This window comes from Limulus polyphemus, unplaced genomic scaffold (genome assembly GCF_000517525.1).
Source record: "Limulus polyphemus unplaced genomic scaffold, Limulus_polyphemus-2.1.2 Scaffold3776, whole genome shotgun sequence".
NCBI classification, from domain to species: Eukaryota; Metazoa; Arthropoda; class Merostomata; order Xiphosura; family Limulidae; genus Limulus; species Limulus polyphemus.
In genome coordinates, this window is record NW_013669386.1 from 26,908 (window position 1) to 46,221 (window position 19,314).

The following is a 19,314-nucleotide window of genomic DNA, read 5'->3' on the forward strand; positions in this document are numbered from 1 at the left end:
TCATCTTAAACATAATTTTTTTCCATATTTTTGTGATGCAATGTACTTTCAGAAGTGTATATATTTACATTTTGGTTTTGAAAGCTGCTTTAAAGAATAATTTGAAGTGAGTTTTTTTTGTTACATGAAAACATAAGTTTAGCAATAGTAAATTGATTAAGCTATAAGATAACAAAAGTATGGGTTTTTGATAATGCGTGCCATAATATCATTGATTGGTAAACCTAATTTAAACACTAATAATTCATGCTTAGCTGTATTGCTATTACTCCAGTTTTACTTACTGATAGCATTTAATATTATTGACAAGACCAGATAATTGGTTCATGGATATAACATTAAAACATTATATTCATCAGTTGATTTGGACCTGTATAAATATTTTAACATTTATAAACATTGTTTATTTACCTGACATTTTGCTAGTCTATATTAGTGTGTAAGGTCAACTGCCATAGTAAGATACATTATCTATGAGATTGCCAACTAATAAAGTTTCAAATATTTTCTTAGATTAGTTCAACTCTGTAAAAAAAAAGCATGCATTTTTTTTAAACACCTATGAACTATATGCAGACCTTTTGATGCTTATTTATAATTATTCTTTACACAGAGTTAGCTGATATGGACTGAAAACACATGGAATATTGAAGATGTTTACAGCTTTAAAAAAATTAGTTGGAAACAATGAAAACTCAAACAAACCACAGCCTCCACCTGGCATGCAAGCCATGGGGCAGAGCTTGCAGAGGAAGTTTGCAAAAGGAGTCCAGTATAATAGTAAGCTATTTAGGTTGTAGGATGTGAGAAGCTACTATTTTAAAGTCGAGTAAGGGCGTAATTAATATACTATGTAAACAGTGAAATATAAAAAAAAAGAGCATGTTCATTGTAAGAGTAATAGAAATAAAGTTTCACAACCGTTGAGAATTTTTTAAGTTGTACTAAACATTTTTATAGACTATTTTATTTTTGACACTAGCACATAGCTTTTGTAAATAATATGATGTAAAGAAATGATATTAAGGCCTGAGTGGATTCAAACCTGTAACTTTGCTTACCAAACTGAAGCTTTACCCAACTAAGTTTGGATATCTTATGAGCAAGTAAATATATTAAAATTATAAAGAGGTATTATGTATATAAATTCTTTGTTATGGAAAAAATACACCATACTTAGGTTCTTTTCTTAAAAAATGTAATGTCTGTTTTTATTTAAAACAGTGCCATACTAAGATATTTTCATGAAGGAGTATTCTGTATATCTTTTTTTTTTACAATGCCACAAAATTTGCCCCACACTTTCAGCTGTGGGTGCAGTATAAAAGTAACAGTTACAATTGCTTATTGTTGATGGTGGGTGGTAAGGTGTTGCTGGCTGGCTACCTTCCTCTGATCAGTAGTTCAAAATTAGGGATGGTGGCAGACAGTAGCTTTGCCATCAATACAAAATAAAAATATGTTCAATTTAACAAAGAAACATCACACTAAGGTTTTCTTTATAAGAGGGTCTGTTTACTTATTTAAAAATCTACTTGCTAAAGTTTTTCATGTAGAGTTATTATGTGTTTCTGAGGTACCTCACCTCTACACACAGAATAGCTTGATCTCTGGGGCATTTGCCTATGAGATTTGCATGCCACTAGATTTGAGCTAATTTCCACCAAATAATCATGTTTAATGTGAATTGTGCTATTGCATGATGATTTAATCATGCAACAATAGCCCTCCACCAGTAGGAGGGTGACACAGCCTCCTTGTGCAGTAACTCCCTCTAAGAACTTGCACTTGAAATAACTTCATTCTTTCCTTGGCATTGTCTCAAACAGATGTTTTTAAACTTATTATTTAATTACTTGAGATTTGTGATTGTTAATGAAACTTAAATTTTGTTCAAGTTTAACTGGTTTCTTTCATTACTAATGAAAAAAGAGGAAAAAAAATCCTTCTTATCCATTATGGATTCTTAAGTGATGGTAACTTCTACTTTGTCCTGTGATGGTGATGAGATTATTAACATGGGACTTGTGTCTACTGGAGACATGTTGTTTGTGAAGGACATGACAGCTATTGTTCTACATTTTGTGTTTCTTCCTGCAAAATGTGTCTACTCTCCCTGTCCATTTGGCTGACATTCTTTCTTCTCAGTTTGAACATGACCAGGATGATGATGATTTTTGATTGGCTGTTTCCTCTACCATGGTTTGCTGTATGTACTATTTTTTCTGTGAAGGAAAATCCTCTACCTTTTAATCTCTTTCTTTACATAATTTTGCAGGTATGTTGTTTTATTCTCCAGTGTCTTTCAATTTCTCCTGTTCCTTACTACACAAAACCTATTCTCAAGGTTATTTTGTCTTCCTTTCTCACCTGATGTTAGGGCTCATGTTGACTAGTTTCATGAACAACTGTGCACCCATACTCACATGCTTCGTCTTCCTTATCTACTCAACTCTTTTGTCCTGGCTTAATACCATTCTTTATTTTCTTTCCTTGATTCTCAATCTTTGGAGTCTCTTTTTACCTGTTTGGAGGGTAGATTCCTTAATTTCTGTTTCACTTTCTAGTGCCCAATTTTCATGCCTCCATCACTGTGTTACCCCCTCCTGTGTTACCTCTTGTCCCTTCACCTTATTTCTGAGGTACTTCATCATGCTTTGGAAGGGTTTTCTGGAGAGTTTCATTCTCTTCTTTTTACCACTTTAGCCTGTACTACTGCTTCTGCTCTATCCCTCCTTACTTGGTTCCTCTGCTGTTGGGTCAGAATGTTCTTGTAACTAATGTCTGCATACCTCACTCTTATCTCTGTGACCTTCATCATGCTTCTCTTCTTCACCCAGCAGTCTTTGGTGGTGTTCCTGACCCTCAGGAGACCTGGGTTAGCATCAGTCCTTGTTGCCTTCCTTGGTTTTTGTCTTTGTCAACCTTGCCCTTTTTTCCTATTCTTAGAACTGCTTAATCCACATCTTACCATCCCATTCCAGCTTCTCGATCATCATCTTCTACCCAACCTCCCACTTCTCAATATCATGGTCATTTCTTGACTCATTTTCTGTCAGGTCTGGCCCAGTGGGTGCTCTTCCGTCTCACTCTGACCTTTGGTTTCTGTTTTCCACTGACAAATGGGTTTTACAGATTCTCACCCATGGCTTAACTCTCCACTTCTCTTTCTCTCCTGTATCCTTTCCTATGACCTTATTTATCTTCAGCAACTCAAGGATGTGGTCTCAAATCTCTTGTCCAAAAAAACCATCAAAAAGGTATTTACTCTTACTCTGGGCTATTATTCTCCTCTCTTTGTGATCCCCAAGAATAATGGGGACTAACATCTAGTTATTGACCTGTTGTTTTTCAATTGGTTTATAGTCATCCTGCCCTTTCAGATGCAGGGTTTCTTTTCTCCCTGGTGGCTTTTTTCACCTGGCCTGTGGGTGACCAAGGTTGATGTATTGGACACTTTTTTTAAATATTGTGATTGCTTCATCTTCCAGACATTTTCTAAGTTTTGTCCATCAGAATCGAGTCTTCCAGTACTGTGTTTTTTCTTTTGGTATTGCATCTGCTCCTTACATCTTCACTTGAGTAATGGGAGCATTTGCCCAGCATATTTACAGATTGGGTTTGAGATTCCATTATTATATGAACTTTTCCTCATCTCTTCTCAGAAGGACTCCTACTCTCACACCTCTATTCTTATGCAATAGGATGCTTAGTGGGCAGGTAGTCAAACAATCCAAGTCTTTTCTCATGCTTACCCAATATTTGGTATATCTAAGCATGTTCTTTAACTAACTTTCATCTCATTTGGACTCATCATTCAACACTCTGCCTGTGAGCAATGGAATGTTTGTCACCAAGGTTTGTGCTTCTCATTTACACCCTGCACAAGAGGTTCTTTTGCTTTTGGGGACTCTGTCTTTCTTAGAACCACTCATTCCTTTAAGAATGAGGTACACTTGTGCTTGTTCCAGTGGACATTACAGGATCACTGAAACCTTTCTCAGGAACCATGGCCCTTGATTGTGAACCTACCTTTTCCTTTTGATGAGGACTTGTGTTGGTGGCTCAACTGTGCCAATACCACTGTGGATATCCCTTTGTCACTGCTTGATTGGATCTCCATCTTTTCATGGATATATTCCTGTCAGGTTGTGGCACGTCTCTGAATGATGACATTGTTTCGGGTGTGGGGGCTTCGGAAGAGCATTTACTCCACATCCACATACTCAAACTTCTTGCAGCTCACTGTACATGTTCCAATTTCTTCCCTCTTCTTGTTGATCGGTTGTTCATGATCCACTCTGACAATTTCATTGTTGTTTCATATATCAACCATCACAGGACTCTTTGCCTCCACATTGGACCTGCTATTTTGGGCTCATTCCCGTCAAGTATGTCTCGTAGCTTTTCATGTGCAGCTATAAACCTGGGGGAAGATTGTCTCTCTTGGCCATGCCAAATTCTACCCATGGAGTGTTCTCTTTACTCATAGATTTTTCACTGGGTTTGATCTTAGTTGGGCACACCCCTCATTGAAGCCTTTGCCACTCCTCACAACATCAAACTTACACCCTTCTGGACCCCAGTTCCTCATCCCTTGGCTGTGGCAGTTGATGCTTTCATCCAAAACTGCTCTCATCTTTTTCTGTATGCATGTCCTCCTCTTTTGTTTCCTCTCTTGTGTCCTTGTCTTGATATGGGAAACTCCTTGTTGTATCTTGTTAGTGGCATCTCTTTGCCCTGCATAACATTGGTTTCCTCTGCTTTGCCCCATTTCTCCTATCTCTTGCTCCAATCTCACGTGTCTCGTTTTCACCCAGGGATTTCATCCATTTTTCATCATATGTAGTCCATTGCCTGCAAGGCCAGACTCTTTGATCATGTAGCTTTCTTCTTATTCCATTCCTGTCATCCTTTAACTTTGTCCATCTATCAACAGAAGGGGCAAAATTTTCGACATTGGTCCACATGCCACTCCCTTCCTCCAGGCTGTTCTACTGGGGCTTACTTTTCAGTCTTTTTTCACGTGGTTGTTTGACCAGGGATTGTTGGTTTTCACCATAGCTGGTTATAGGGTGACTTTATCAACTACATTTCACCTTTCCTGTTACCACCAGGTATTTTCTTTTCCTATCTTCTCCACTTTGTTCCAATTTTTCCTTCTTCACTGAGCTCTTTGGCCAAGTCCCATGACTGAGTGGACCTTAATGTGGTTTTACATGCTCTCACATGCACCCCATTTGATATGTTGGCTTCTTGTTCTTTATACCATCTTTCCGAGAAAACACTTCCTTCTCCTTCTCACCTGTTCTTGTCATCATTTGGATGTATATACCTTTGATGTTTCCTGCACTTTCTTTCACTGTACTTATTTACTCTCCCCAGATCGTGCTTTTTTTCCCAAGACTTTGGCTGCTGAGGAAAGTGATCTATGTATCGCTCACCTTTATGCTCATTTGAACCCAAATCATCATCTTTTTGTGGTTTGGCCTGTGTGGTGTTATTTCACATGAACATCTCCTTTTCTGAGTTCCAATCATTGTTTGTTTTTGCCTTGGTATCCCTCTTTGTTCATGAACCTATCACCTTCTATCCTTACTGGATGGGTCCACAAACTCCTTTGGTTGGTGTATTCTTCTCTAGGTATTGATGTTTGCAGACTTTTTCAAATTTTGTTGCATCAAATTTGTCACCTGTCTCACTTTTTGTGTCTCATTTTCACCAACCTTTCAGGTTGGCATTTGAACGAATCCATAATAGTTTGTTTCCCATTATCTTCATCATCTGTCTGTTTCATCTCCTGTCGGATTTTGATTCCTTCTGGTTATTATTCTTCAATCTACACACCATCTTTGAGAAGGGTAAGTACATTTTCTTTTTCATCACCCTCTTACCTCTTATAAGATTCTGCCAGGTGGCTTGTGTTGCCTTGCAGGGTATGCTTATTTCCCAATATCTGCATCAGGTCAAGTGTAACAGAAAGAACTCAACTCATCTACCCTGGTTTTATGGGGGCCCACTGTTGAGAAGGGGTGTTCCACAAGACCACTAGAGGTATCTTTGTGGTGTTAAACTTACTCATTTTCTCAATCCAGATTCTACTATTCCATTGACTATCAGGGAAAAGCCAGCACCAGGGAAGTGACTGCCCACTTCTTTGGCTCATGCATGCTGGATTTTCAAAATATGGCTTTGTGGTCACTTATTGCACTGTCTCCAGTAAAAGATCTTTCTGGTAGGTGTCCCTTGGAGATCTGGGCTCTTTTCTGGGTCTCTCCAACACGAGTTCTTCCCGATTTTTCAAGTGAGTATGAGAGTCTCTTGCCACTTGCCAGCTGTTATGGTTTCACAATTATTATGTACAGCACAATAAGGTAGCAAGTAGGGTAGTGGTGGCACTGTCTGTGTAGTTCAGGTCACCCTTCAAATAGCTAGCACTCCCTCCTCCTGCAGTAGGATGGGTTAGTCATCCTTATCTCTGTATGTCCAATTGAGTCAAGGTCAGACATGAACCAACTGGTTTGATTGCACCATGATCACATTACATTTTTTAGCTCCCCAACGACTTGTGTGTGGGTGCTCAGTTGGTAATGCAAAATTCTGTCTGTCTCTGCAACACTTGGAGGCTCTTATACCTTTCTCCATCTTCTGGGCAAAGATTATACCCTGGTTGAGATGATATGTGGTCTCCTATGGGTATGCCCCTTCAGATCCCCTGCCATTGGGTGTCACACTCCATACACTTTCCCTTCCACCACTTTCTGAAGGGAGCTAATCTAGGTATAATGCTTGCACTTTCCGCTCTATCATTTCAGTGTGGGATTCTAGCTATTCTGTGTGAGAGGTGAGGTATTTTCTCACAAGTTAACATTTTCCTTACCTGAAAATGTATGTATGTCACCTAAGCATTCCTTCCTACCTGTCCTTCCCACTTCTGGTGCACTTTCTTCTTGCCTTGTCTAAGAATGAAGTTACTTTGAGTGCAAGTGCTAAGGGAGAGTTACTGTGTAAGGATGTTGTTTCACCCTCTTATTGGTGGAAAGCTATTGTTGCATGACAATATCATCATACACTAGCACATTTCTGTTACACAGGTGATTTTTAGGTGTTAGTTAGCTCAAGGATCAAGCTATTGTTTGTGAGAAGGTGAATAACTATTGAAAATTTTCAGATATTTTTATTTGAAAAAGCACTAGATTAAGATGTTTTGATAGTAAGGCATTTATGTATGTTTGTAGTTAAAAAGTATCTTACTTAGATTTTTTCATATTCATTTTAAGAAAATATGATAATATGATTTTTTTTTTAATTTTATATTTACCTTTTTTATTTTTAACTTAAAGAGGTACCATATCAACAAAATTTTCACCACCTTTAGATGAAGCATAGATTAAAGCTGAGCATCTAAAAACTGTATGGAATTATTGAGATATTTGAAAAAATATTTTAAAGGCACTAATGTTGTGTAGCTATATACATGCATATATATATATATATATATATGTCTGTGTGTGTGTGTGAAAAGCTAACTCACTATTAAATATTAATTTATGCCAATATGAGTTTCTATAGGAACCTCCAAAATCATCTGTTACTGAACAATTCAGGTTTTGTGAATACTGCTTAGTTAAATACCTTAACAATTTATATTATTTTTATGTATGTAGGCTTGTCCATAATTATATTGCAAAATGTTTTTAATTGTTTTTTTTAGTGAAAATTATTATTAAGGGAGACAGAAATGTAGGAAAGACATGTCTTTATCTTCGATTGCAAGGAGAAGCTTTTAAAGAGGAATATATACCTTCAGAAGAGATTCAAGTACGTTTTATTTATTCAATATAGTGAATTTTAATTTCTTAGGGGTATGGTTTGACGTGTAGCATTACAATAATATTTTTTATTATGTATGTTATTAGATTTTTGACAATAATTAAAAAAAATATTTAATTTCCTTGTGGAATAACATTTATTAAAGTATAACAAGAAAAGAGTGTAAATATAAACCTATATACAGTATTTTTTTTTTTTTGTAAGCATTAATTAATTTTAAATATGATTATTCAGGCTACAAAATTGTAGTATTTTATGGGTCCACAGTTTTGTATCTTATTTACTAAAATAGTTATATTTTTGGGAGATTAGGGTTTCTTTTTCAACATCTTTTCTGTCATAGATCAAGCTTTTAAAAAAAATCATTACTAAGCTTCATAGTTGGTATTTAAGTTTATCATACTGTTCCTTCCTCACCCCTCTTTTTTTTTTCTTTTCTTTTCCATTGACTAACTGTTACATGCCTGAAAAAGATTTAAACTAATTTTTGGAAGACAGAATATTTTTTAATTGATATGAGTCATATAACTGTTTTAGAAAAATCATAATTGTTCATGTAATAGTATTCAGTTTCTGTAAAACATCCTGTATATTTGTTTATATGGTTGTTGTACTGACAAGTTCACTAAAGAGTGGTTAAATAACTTTCGGTTGTATCTTGCAGGTGGCCAGTATCCACTGGAACTACAAGGCCACAGATGACATTGTGAAAGTAGAGGTATGGGATGTTGTTGATAAGGGAAAAAAAAGAAAGAAGATTGAAGGCTTAAAGCTTGACAATCAAATAACAGATGTAAGTGGTTTATGGTGTGTGTGTATGTGTATATGCTAGATAATTTGATAACAATGTATTGTTTGATTAAAAAGTTTTACAAATCTTTACACCATGCAAACTTGATGTTTGGATGCCTTAAACATTCTTAGTTTGAGCTTTGGCTCATAGTGTATAGTCTGTTGTAAGTTCTGTTGGATAGTTATGAACTTTAAACCTTCTTTGTCTTTGAAATTAATAAATTTCTGGTGTTGAAGACTACCTTGCATGTATTTGACTTTTTATATACACAGCTAAATTGGATATGTTCAAATAAGTTTACCTCCTTATATTTCTGATAAAACTGTTTTGAATTTACGACAGTTTATAAAACTGTGTAACCAAAACATCAGTTAACCCTCTGTTAGTCGTATGGGGTATTTTTGAACCCTAAGTATGTTCGTTAAGATTGTCACTAAGAGATCGTAGCACTGAGGCAGTTGTTGTTCATGGTACCTTCCCCAAATCCCTGATAGAGTGCGCACCTAGTTCCTCCTATTTTTACTTCAGCCACATTTTAGAGTAACATGTGTTTTGTTATTTTTCTGGCACACAAACACCACATGGTACTAAATCAAGGTGCATTTCTGGGAAAGCCTATATTTTTATTTCTTTGTTATTCTTGATTCAGTTAGTGTTTCTAAAGCTGATTCTTGTTTCTAGAGCTAATTCATAGTGAATATGAAGGAACTTTTGCCTCAGTAATGTTTTTTTTTATGAAATTTCAAATTATTTATGTTTTTTTATTGTTGAGGATGAACAGTAATACTGAAAGTGAGAAGATTAGACATTTTCATTGATGTTAATAAATTAATGATCTTTTTTGTTCAAAAATAACTCTTAAGAAGATGTTTAGTTAAAAACATATCTACTTTACTTTTGGAATGATGATTTTTTTGTTTGTCAAATACAATATGAACAATTTTTTTTAATAATTTCATTATTCCTCTATTAATGCTACCCATACTTTAAAAATTAAGCAAAATGTAATGGAATCAGTCACAAGACACTTAACTTACAAGTATACATTGACATATTTTACTTATAGCAATACATTGTGTTTATTACCTGTTTTTTTCTGGGTGGTGTGCAACCCAACCTCGTGGTACTTATGTCGTCCAGCAAAAGTAGGGTTAAGAAATTCTTATTTTATCATAATTGCATAGTCATAAACATAGTTGAACGTGTAAAAAATTACAACTAAAATAAAAAAGAGAAAGTTTAGAATAGAATAATCATTTAAAAGTTGATAATAGAAGGCAAGACTAATAATAGTTCATTATTGTGCAACAAAACCAAGATAAAGGAGATGTCAGAAAACAGATGGAAACGTAATGAAGTGTGTGTGTGTGTGCTTTTCAAATGATTAGGATAACGACATGTTGCCTTTAAGCTTGAATAGCTATTTTTGTTGGTGGAAAGGTGTAAAAACATAAACATAAAATATATACAAGATAGTGAGTTTTTTACTAGTTAGCAAAATAAAACATATTCAACTAAAATCAAAACACTTGGTAATCAAAATTAGTCATAAAATGATAATTTTTTTTTCTTAGTAACTATTTCTATGTTGCATGTGTATCTCTTAGTTTTGCTAGGATTTTTGTTTCTTTTATCATCATGGTCATTGTTTTTTTCTTAACCACTTAGTGAAACTGTCCATCATATATAGTTTTTGATTTTCTGGTAGTTCAGCAGTCAGTTTGAGGAATTATAATGCCAAAAATCAAAAAGAATGAAGTCATCTGCTCTTCCAACCACACCTATAAAATGAGAGTAAATTTGGAAATGCTTTGTCTTGTTGAGAAATGTTGGATTGTTTTTCTTAAGATCTAACAAAATATTCTGATTTTTTATCTCTTTTTGCCCTGACTTGAAACATCTGTTTAAATTTTATACCAAGATTAAACACACCACTCACTGTCATAATACTTAGGTCAAGAATTTTTGATACTTTATGCTAGTTTTCATGTACCTGTTGGTTTTCCTATGGTCTGGGGACAAAGGGCATGTCATTATGTTTATAGACTTTAAAATTTTATTGAACTACTATTTTATGAATGTATGTAAATAAGTTTGGTATCAAATTGTAAATTATAATTAAAATTTTAGTATTATACATTAGTTCATTTCTTAACTTAAAAGTAAATATTAAAAAAATATCCTAAATAACAATTTTTATGTGTCATGTGGTATGTTGAATGCAGCTTTGGTTCAAATTATGGCAAGCGAGTACAAACACCTTAAGTAGAAGATATTGTTGTTTTCTATATTTTTTTATTTACTGTTCTATGTTTTAAGAAAAATAACTGAAATTTAAGAACTCATTCGTAAATAGTAATAATATATATATATATATATATATATATGTATGTTATGTATTATAACTGAAATGTGACTGTGTTTACAAATACATACTTAAACAGAATACTAAGGCCTTAAACAACAGACAACAAAAACAGGGAAGGTAAACTTTAAAAAAATGTTTGGAGAAGGAACAAGATTTTGAATCAGTGAGAGAGAGAGAGAAAATTGATGTGTATCCAGCAGTGTTTCTATAGTAACAGCATGAAAAGTATACAGTACTTACTTTTATGCTCATTTATGTTTCAAATATCAGTAGTTGGTTTTACATTTTCCAACTTCTTAGTCATGTTTGTTTAGCCTCTGTATAATTTTTAAATATGTAGAAGTTATCCATTAAAAGATAATAATTTTGCATTTAGTAACTCAGTTGCTTGATAGATAGGTCATCATGTCTTCACAGTATGATTTACTTATTTGTTTAATGAAATTTCCCTTAAGGAACCAAACTGTTTTAAAAATCATTAGACCCCACCAAAACTTCCTGTTTTTTTCTTGCAATATTTTCAGACTACAAGTAACATTATCATAATAATAATATCTATTTTAAGAAAAAGTGTGGTAGTCTTCTCATGCTAGCTAATAATTCGGTGTTTATGTTTGTTTAATCCTTATTGTGACTTTATAGCTGACATACGAGATTTACTAAATACTGAAGAAAAGTTTTGTAAGAGTGGTTTTTCATTACAATGTATGTTATAATAAGCTTTTTTATTATGTGTAGCATAAAAGAAACTTGTTTTGTTTTACTTGTAATAGATGTCTCTTGAAATTAATCGGATGGAAAAGTAATAAATATTTTCTTAGAGTAGTAGTTATTGTAACATACAAAGGCTGCAGTTATTGTTTTTAAATTACCATGAATTACTTTAATAACTGTCATGTTTCTTATATGAGCCCATAAGTTTCAGATTCAAGTAAGTACAATTACTTACTTGATAAGAAAGTACATAGTTTGAGATATCATACAGTGTGGGCTTGTTTATTGAAATTTTATGTGGTACTATTGTTTTATTAAAATGAACATGCTACAAGTTGGATAATATTGGAGTGATAATTCTAGATAGATATTAGCAAACACCAAAGTTACTGTGTGTTATTTGTTGGTTCAGTTATCTAAGAGGAAAGCTAAAGTGCTGGAACATAATGAAAAGTAATCTTATTATCTAATTGCTCAAAATACAAACCCAAAAGTTATTACAAATACAACTTGCAGATATTTTTACATTTTAATGCACATACAACCTATAAAAATCATACAATTCTCTGTGTTGCTGTGAGATGCATCTCTACATCCAAATCTTTAAATGTATACAAGAATATTTAATGCCCAAAGCAACCTTTATTCTATGTGACAGTATTACAGAAAAGTGACTTGGGATGCAGCTTGTAATGATATCTCTTTCCTAAGTTTAAAAAAGAAAGTGATTAGCGTTATATTACCTTTAGTCGATTTAATTGTAAAAGAGTACTATATATATATGTATAGTTTCTACCATTTGATATTTAGGCCTAATTCCTTTGAAGTTTTGCATTATAAACACATTTCATCACTGGAATTTCTGGTAGGTAGTTTGTTTAGTCATTGGTGCATCAACAACAAAGATTTCATTCTTTTTTTCTTTTTGTGCAAGTCACTTTAAGCGTCAAAGTAACAGTTATAGTTATCTGTGTATAAACATTCTTTGGTTGGTGTCTTATCTGGTTGAACTTGAACTTTGTTTACAGGCTCCTGAAGAAGCAGCCTTGGATGCTGAATTCATTGATGTATATAAAGGAACTCATGGAGTCATCATGATGTTGGACATTACCAAACATTGGTGAGCGTTTTAACTGTATTTTATGACATTAAAGATAAATGCTAAAAGTAATATGTTTATGTGAATGTTTTAATTTCTTCAGTTAGTGATGATTAGTTTGTTTTCTGAAGTATACATATGTGTGTCATGCTGTGGTGGATGAAAAACAAACTATATCAGGAAATCATTTGTATTGTTTTTATATTCATGATAGCAATAGAGTAATATAAAAAATGTTAAGTTAATTAAAATAGTTTTAAAGCTATGTAGAAGAGACCGTACACATCATCTCCTCATTTGTGTGGTACTGTGGTAGTTTGCTATTACAAGTTATATTTTTGATTATTTTTTAGGAACGAAGGAAATAAACTTGAATTTTTTTGTACAAATTTCATCATTTTCTACACCAAAATATTTTTGGGTTTGATTAAGTAATTTTAGAAGCAGCTTCATGTACCAAAATGTTTAGACTAATCTAAGTGTTTTATAGGACGTTTGACTATGTGCAGCGAGAACTTCCAAAAGTGCCAACAAATATTCCTGTCCTGGTACTAGCAAACCACAGGGATATGGGACATCATCGAACAGTAACTGAAGACCAAGTTCGATTTTATGTTGATAGTTTGGAAAGGTAATTCTTTGCATCTGTCTTGCTTTGTTTGCTAGTGTAGTATGTTGTCAACTGTAACATCAGAATCATTTAGGGTGATCCTCAGTTTCTTGTAACATAAAATATATTGGACTTCAAAAACAGCACCAATTACATTAAAACAAAATTCTAAACAAAACAGTAATTATAAAGAAAGAGTGGAATGTTTCTTTGACATAAGCATTCCTTCTGAAGAACAATGGCCTACCTTCTGAAGTCATTGCATAATTGTCTTTAATATTTAGAAACACAAATTTGAATACTGAAAAGTTGTGTTGTTGTTTTTCCACATGGTATTTTTTGAAAAAATAGAATAGATACTGAATGTAGGAATAACATATTTGTTGGCAGTAAAATGTATTAGTACTTTTTAAATTAGTAAAGAGTTGCCCAGTTTGGGAAAAAAAGGCAATAAAAACTCAAAGTAACTTTTGAAAATAAATCATGAATAGAAAATGAATAGTTGTTCTTAAGATTCAAAATCATTAGTTTTATTTTACATTTAATAATAAAACCAAACTTGACCAATATCTTTGGTATTTAGTTGCTTAGAGAATGCTGGCTCAGATGTTGTAAAAACATCTCATTTTTTAGTATGTTAGCTTGAATTATTCAATGAAAAGGCCAAAAAAATCTTCTGTAGACCAAGAAATACAAAAATTCTTTAAAATTATCTTTCATGCTTATATTTTTTGAATGATCTTGAATAAATTTGATATGTGCCCCTAGAGCACCCCAGAGAATAACATGGGGTTTTTTGCTTGGACCTAACCTCTTTAACTTCCTGTGAGATCCTATGTGTTTTCTTTGTTATTTTAAACTGGAAATGACTAGGCAGATGGCATCAAACACACACATTTCCCACATGATGTGTCTTGTGTAGCCTGTGAATCTCACCAAAGCCAGGCAGGCCCATTAAACATAGAATGCAAATAATGATGTTGCTTTTAGGAAACGTTGGTGCTAATACACAGTCCAATAACAATATTATTATTTGCACTCTATATTCCATGAACATGTTTAGATTTGATAAGATTCACAAGTTATGGTAGCCATAACATATATGATATATGTGAGTTTGCTGCAACTTTCCATCACTGACTACCTAACCACTTCCATCCTATTGCAACCAGTTGTATGTTCCCCATGCTTTGAATTGGTACATAAGTGAGTGTGTGTGTGTATACACACACACACACACACACTTACCCTTATAGAAAATATTTGTTTCTGTATCATGAGTAATATGTGTAGACTTTTTCCTATTCAAAAAGCATTACTATTAATTATTGAGGGTAATCAAGCACAATTCAAAACATTATATTCATTTGTGAAGTTTCTCCTCAGGCCTCCTGGAAGTGCAGCAGTTCGTTATGCTGAATCCTCAATGAGAAATGGATTTGGTCTGAAGTTTCTTCACAAATTTTGCAATCTCCCTTTCTTAGAACTTCAGGTTTGTAATTGTAATATCAATTATTATGTTATGCAACTTAATTTTTAGACACTTTGAGAATATAATTACCAGTAACAAAACTGAGAACACATGCAGATAGTAGAATAAGCTGTACTGGATGGAGTTTCATATTGTTAACAAACAGTGCTGTCGTTCAAGCTTCAAAGAATTACAAGCAAGCTGAGGAAAACAGATTTGCAGAACAATTTAATGATATGTATTTCTTGCAATAAGGAAAATCAATATTTTGTAAATATTAGTATTTTTGTAATAATTCTGCCTTTAACATTCAGTACACCAGCATGAGTGATCCTAGTTCCCTTGTTCTTAAGATTTGTTGTTAATAAGATCAAATAACATTTAAACTACTATAAAGACTGATCAAGATCAATTTTGGACTAGTATTAATAAAAGTTGCTCAGTTTTCCCCTCATATAAATATCTGTTTTGTTAATTATTTCAGTTTGGTTGTACACATTATAATTTGTAGATAAATGTTTTGGGGACAATAACTTGCTTTTAACAAAAATACTACATGCTGTAACTAGTGTTAATTATTTTGTATTTATTTTCATTATTAAGCTTTTAGAAACATTTTTTTTCATTTTGTAGAAAACTTTAGATTATGAAGGTATTGAGATAGAACACCAGCCCTCTTATTATAGTTGGGTCCACTGTGCCTTGAGGGCAAAATTGTACCATTTAAGATAAAACTTGCACTTGTTCTTCTGTACATAAGAAAACAACTTTGGATCTGAAACTTATTCAATGAAAAATTATTATTTACATAATTTTTTTGGACAATTTTTTTTATTGGTTGATTTCAGTTTGCTCAAAATGAGAACATTAATGTTTGTGAATTTTCTGAATTTTATCTCATAATAATTATAATAATAATGTGAAACTCATAGCCCTATAAGAGGGAATTTGAAGTGGTTTAGAACAAAATACAGCCAATTCGAACCTTGTAACTTCAATACAAGTGTAGGTTTATCAATTTCAGCCACTCACCGTTTCTCAATCTTGGTTGCCATGGAGTGGCGTAAATTGCCTATATCTCAGTTCTGAGAATTGATAGGCTAGTAATCTAAACACACAATGAACAAAATTTTCTGTTCTTTTCAGTGGTATAAACCAGTACAGCTTTCAACTGATATAGTGTAGATATACATAGAGATTGCAGCAAAGTGATAAAAGTTTAACCTGATATGTTGCTGGTAGAAAAAAATATTTTGTGAACAATTTCTACCACAGTTGCAGTCTTGATTTTTTATTAAAACTTGCAAAAAACTTGCTTCATAAATATATACTTCATTTGAATTATGGTGTTTACAGTATGATATGAAATGTTTTTGTGTAAAAAAAGATGTATGCTTAATTAGATTATTTTGTACTTGACAATTATTTCTGCAAGGATGCCGCTTGATATACCTTATTGACTGAAGTAAAGTCTGAATAGACAAAGAAAAACAACAAAAAGAAATGTGAAAAAACACATGAATGAATATCAAATGAGTTTAAAACTTTGTATTAACAATTAAATAAATGTTGGCTTGCTTATAAATTTGGTATGGTAAAAATGTTATTTTAGTGCACACCTGTGATTGTAAACACAGTGAACTGCATGCCATGTTTTTCAAATCAAAACCAAAATAAAATTTACAGTGTTAAAAAAAAACTTTATTGGAAACTTTTGCAAGAATGTAAGAAGGCATACAAATCAGTTATTGAAATTTTCAACAAAGTAAGCACTTTTTATTGGTTCTTAAAAAAACAACAAAATGAAATCTTTATAATTTTTAAAGATACAAATTCTTATGGCACACCTGAATTGTTTAGAGTTAATGCATATGCAATGACTGATGAACATTGAGATCTTTGTTTGAGAATCTAAGTTCGCATTAACCCATACTATTGACTCTACCATTGAAAATTTTGAATATTCATTTGTAAGGATTTTTCCTCTTGGATAAAAATGCCCAATAGTGAATTAGGTTCATGTATGAATTGCTACTTGCATTAGTTGATGTATTATTTTAGGAAATAGAAAAACATTTTATTGTTGCAAATTTATTTATTGCAGAAAAACTGCTTCCTTGAAGTATGTACTTGTGGTTCTTCTTTTTTGATTGTGTTTTTATTGGTTGAGAGAGAATATGCTATCATCATTTTTTTTTTTCTCAGAGAGAGACACTAGTGAGACAGCTAGAAGTTAATTCCCAGGAGATAGAAACTACTGTGGAAGAACTAGATGTTCTGCAAGAATCAGAAGAACAGAATTATGACTTGTGAGTACAAAGTTTAACAATCTTATGGTCTTGAGTTTACATTATTAAGGTCATGTTGTCATACAGCCAGGAACTGCTTTAGCTGTTTTCTTGATAGTTTTTAAGAGCATTATAGTTTCACCTGATAAATAGTGTACAAAAGTTTCAGGTGCTAAAAATGATCATTCAAAATGTAATACCTGTTTAAAATATTACTAATTTCACATTAAATATAGAGCTTTATTTATACTAAAAAGTAAAATGATAATTTTTAAAGATGTATAATGTTGAAAGTAGTGAAGTGTGATGTTCATCAGGGTAGATTAAATCCCATCACTGAACAGGCCCACCTTTTCAGTCAGATGGGGGTGTATTATTATGTGATTGTCATTCTCACTGTTCATTGGTAAAGATTAGCCCAAGAGTTGGGGCTGGGTGATGTTGTCTAGCTGCCTTCCCTCTATTCCAACATTTCTCAAACTGGGGATTACAACTCAAAGGGGGTTGCAAGGATATTATAGGGAAGAGGGCAAAGGCTCATAAAAATTATGGTGATAATGGATATTTTAGAGTATGTACAGTACTTTTCTATCACGTGTGTGTGTGTTGGGAGAGGGTCATCACAGACTATAATGTTTTCAAAGGGAGTCTCAGCAAAAAAGGTTTGAGAATATCCATTATGTTCTATTACTTCATAATTAGGGATGACTAATGCAGCTAGCCCTTGAGCAGTCTTGTGTGAAATTCAACAAAACGAATCATTAGGATATTATATGATAAACAAAACACACAATAGGAGCTTACAGTAAAAATAAGTAGAAGTAATGATGACTTATACTTTATTTTGTGTATGCCACTACAGAAAAAGCTCAGAAAGTTTTATACCTCATATTAGAGATTTGTTCAGATAATGCTCACTGCTGGTGGAGGTACACCTTTGCATTGTATTGAGTGATTGTATGTTTTTATTTGTCACAACACACAGTGTAATTAGTAATTAGTAGAATTAATTATAGTACTTTTATTCATATTTTTATGACTCATGTTACTAGGGGTCCTGTAACCAATAAAGTCATGGACCTATAAACATTTGGGTGCATAAATAGTTTAGAAAATAGTGTTTAAAATCTGATTATACTAGCATGATGATTTTTTTTTAATTCTTTCAATTTAATTCTTTGTTATGTTATTATAATTTGTCTATTATGAACATTATTGCTAAACCATGTCGGGCAGCTAGTGGTTGAAAGTGTTAAAAGGTGTTATTAATCTTTTAGTAATGTATCATCATGCTTGTTACTCTGATATGGGAAGTTTTTCACTTCATTCTTAATGACATTATGCTAATGAAATTTGTGTGAAGTTTTCTATTTTAAGTAGAATCATATATGAATTTGTACAAAATCTGAAAAATGTTGAAGTTTCACTATCAGTGTTCTCTTTCATTTATAGGTTTTTGGATGCTTTAATAAGCAAACGAAGACAAATGGCAGAATCTCAAGCACCCAAATTATCAGAACTGTCATCTCCCACCTCACCTTTCCAGGTTAATGGGCCTTTTTCTTCAGTTTCTTCCTCATTAAATGGTAAGTTTTTGTTAGATATGTTAAGAATGAGTCGTTGTTTTTTCTCTACAAATACTTGATTACATTAGAAGAACCTTTTTATTCTGTTATCAAAAACCATAGTTAGAAAATGATGTTGTGGAATGTTTTTTGTACTCATGATTGGCATTTGTTGACTGTTGGTGATTCTTTTAGCCTGAGAAATGAGTCTATATACTAATATCATACCTCCACTTTAAGCTAATTATAAATGAATTTATATAATGCTAAAATATAGTGCATACCCAAAAAGAGTTTTACTTTTTGTAAAATATTTACTAAAGGTACTCATTATTTTGTAATACTATTTTTGGTTCTGTGGTTTATAACCATGTTAATTTTATATCAATTCATTTAGTTTTTATCTTGAATAAGCTGGTTACAAATTACCATTTCATCAGTTTGAAGAAGCCATTACTTTTTTATTCAAGAAAGAATGTTTTCAGTTCAGTAATTAGAACTATCTTAAATTCCTAAAAATAACTCTTTAGTGTGCTTTATTAATTTTTTGTAACGTATTTGGGGGTACTCTTA

General features: G+C 32.8%; 1 protein-coding gene across 4 annotated transcripts in view; it reads left to right on the forward strand.

Annotated features, from left to right (window-relative positions):
- The window catches only part of LOC106470022 (rab-like protein 6), a 57,134-nt gene that overhangs the window by 15,176 nt on the left and 22,644 nt on the right, over positions 1-19,314 (forward strand). For all 4 annotated transcript variants that reach the window (XM_013930542.2, XM_013930543.2, XM_022398568.1 and 1 more), the window contains exons 2-9: positions 614-780; positions 7,715-7,821; positions 8,498-8,626; positions 12,737-12,828; positions 13,298-13,438; positions 14,804-14,909; positions 17,094-17,197; positions 18,629-18,762. In XM_013930542.2, coding sequence (XP_013785996.1) covers positions 654-780; positions 7,715-7,821; positions 8,498-8,626; positions 12,737-12,828; positions 13,298-13,438; positions 14,804-14,909; positions 17,094-17,197; positions 18,629-18,762 — 940 coding nt within the window. In that variant the 5' untranslated portion in view covers positions 614-653. The remainder of the gene's footprint in view (positions 1-613; positions 781-7,714; positions 7,822-8,497; positions 8,627-12,736; positions 12,829-13,297; positions 13,439-14,803; positions 14,910-17,093; positions 17,198-18,628; positions 18,763-19,314) is intronic.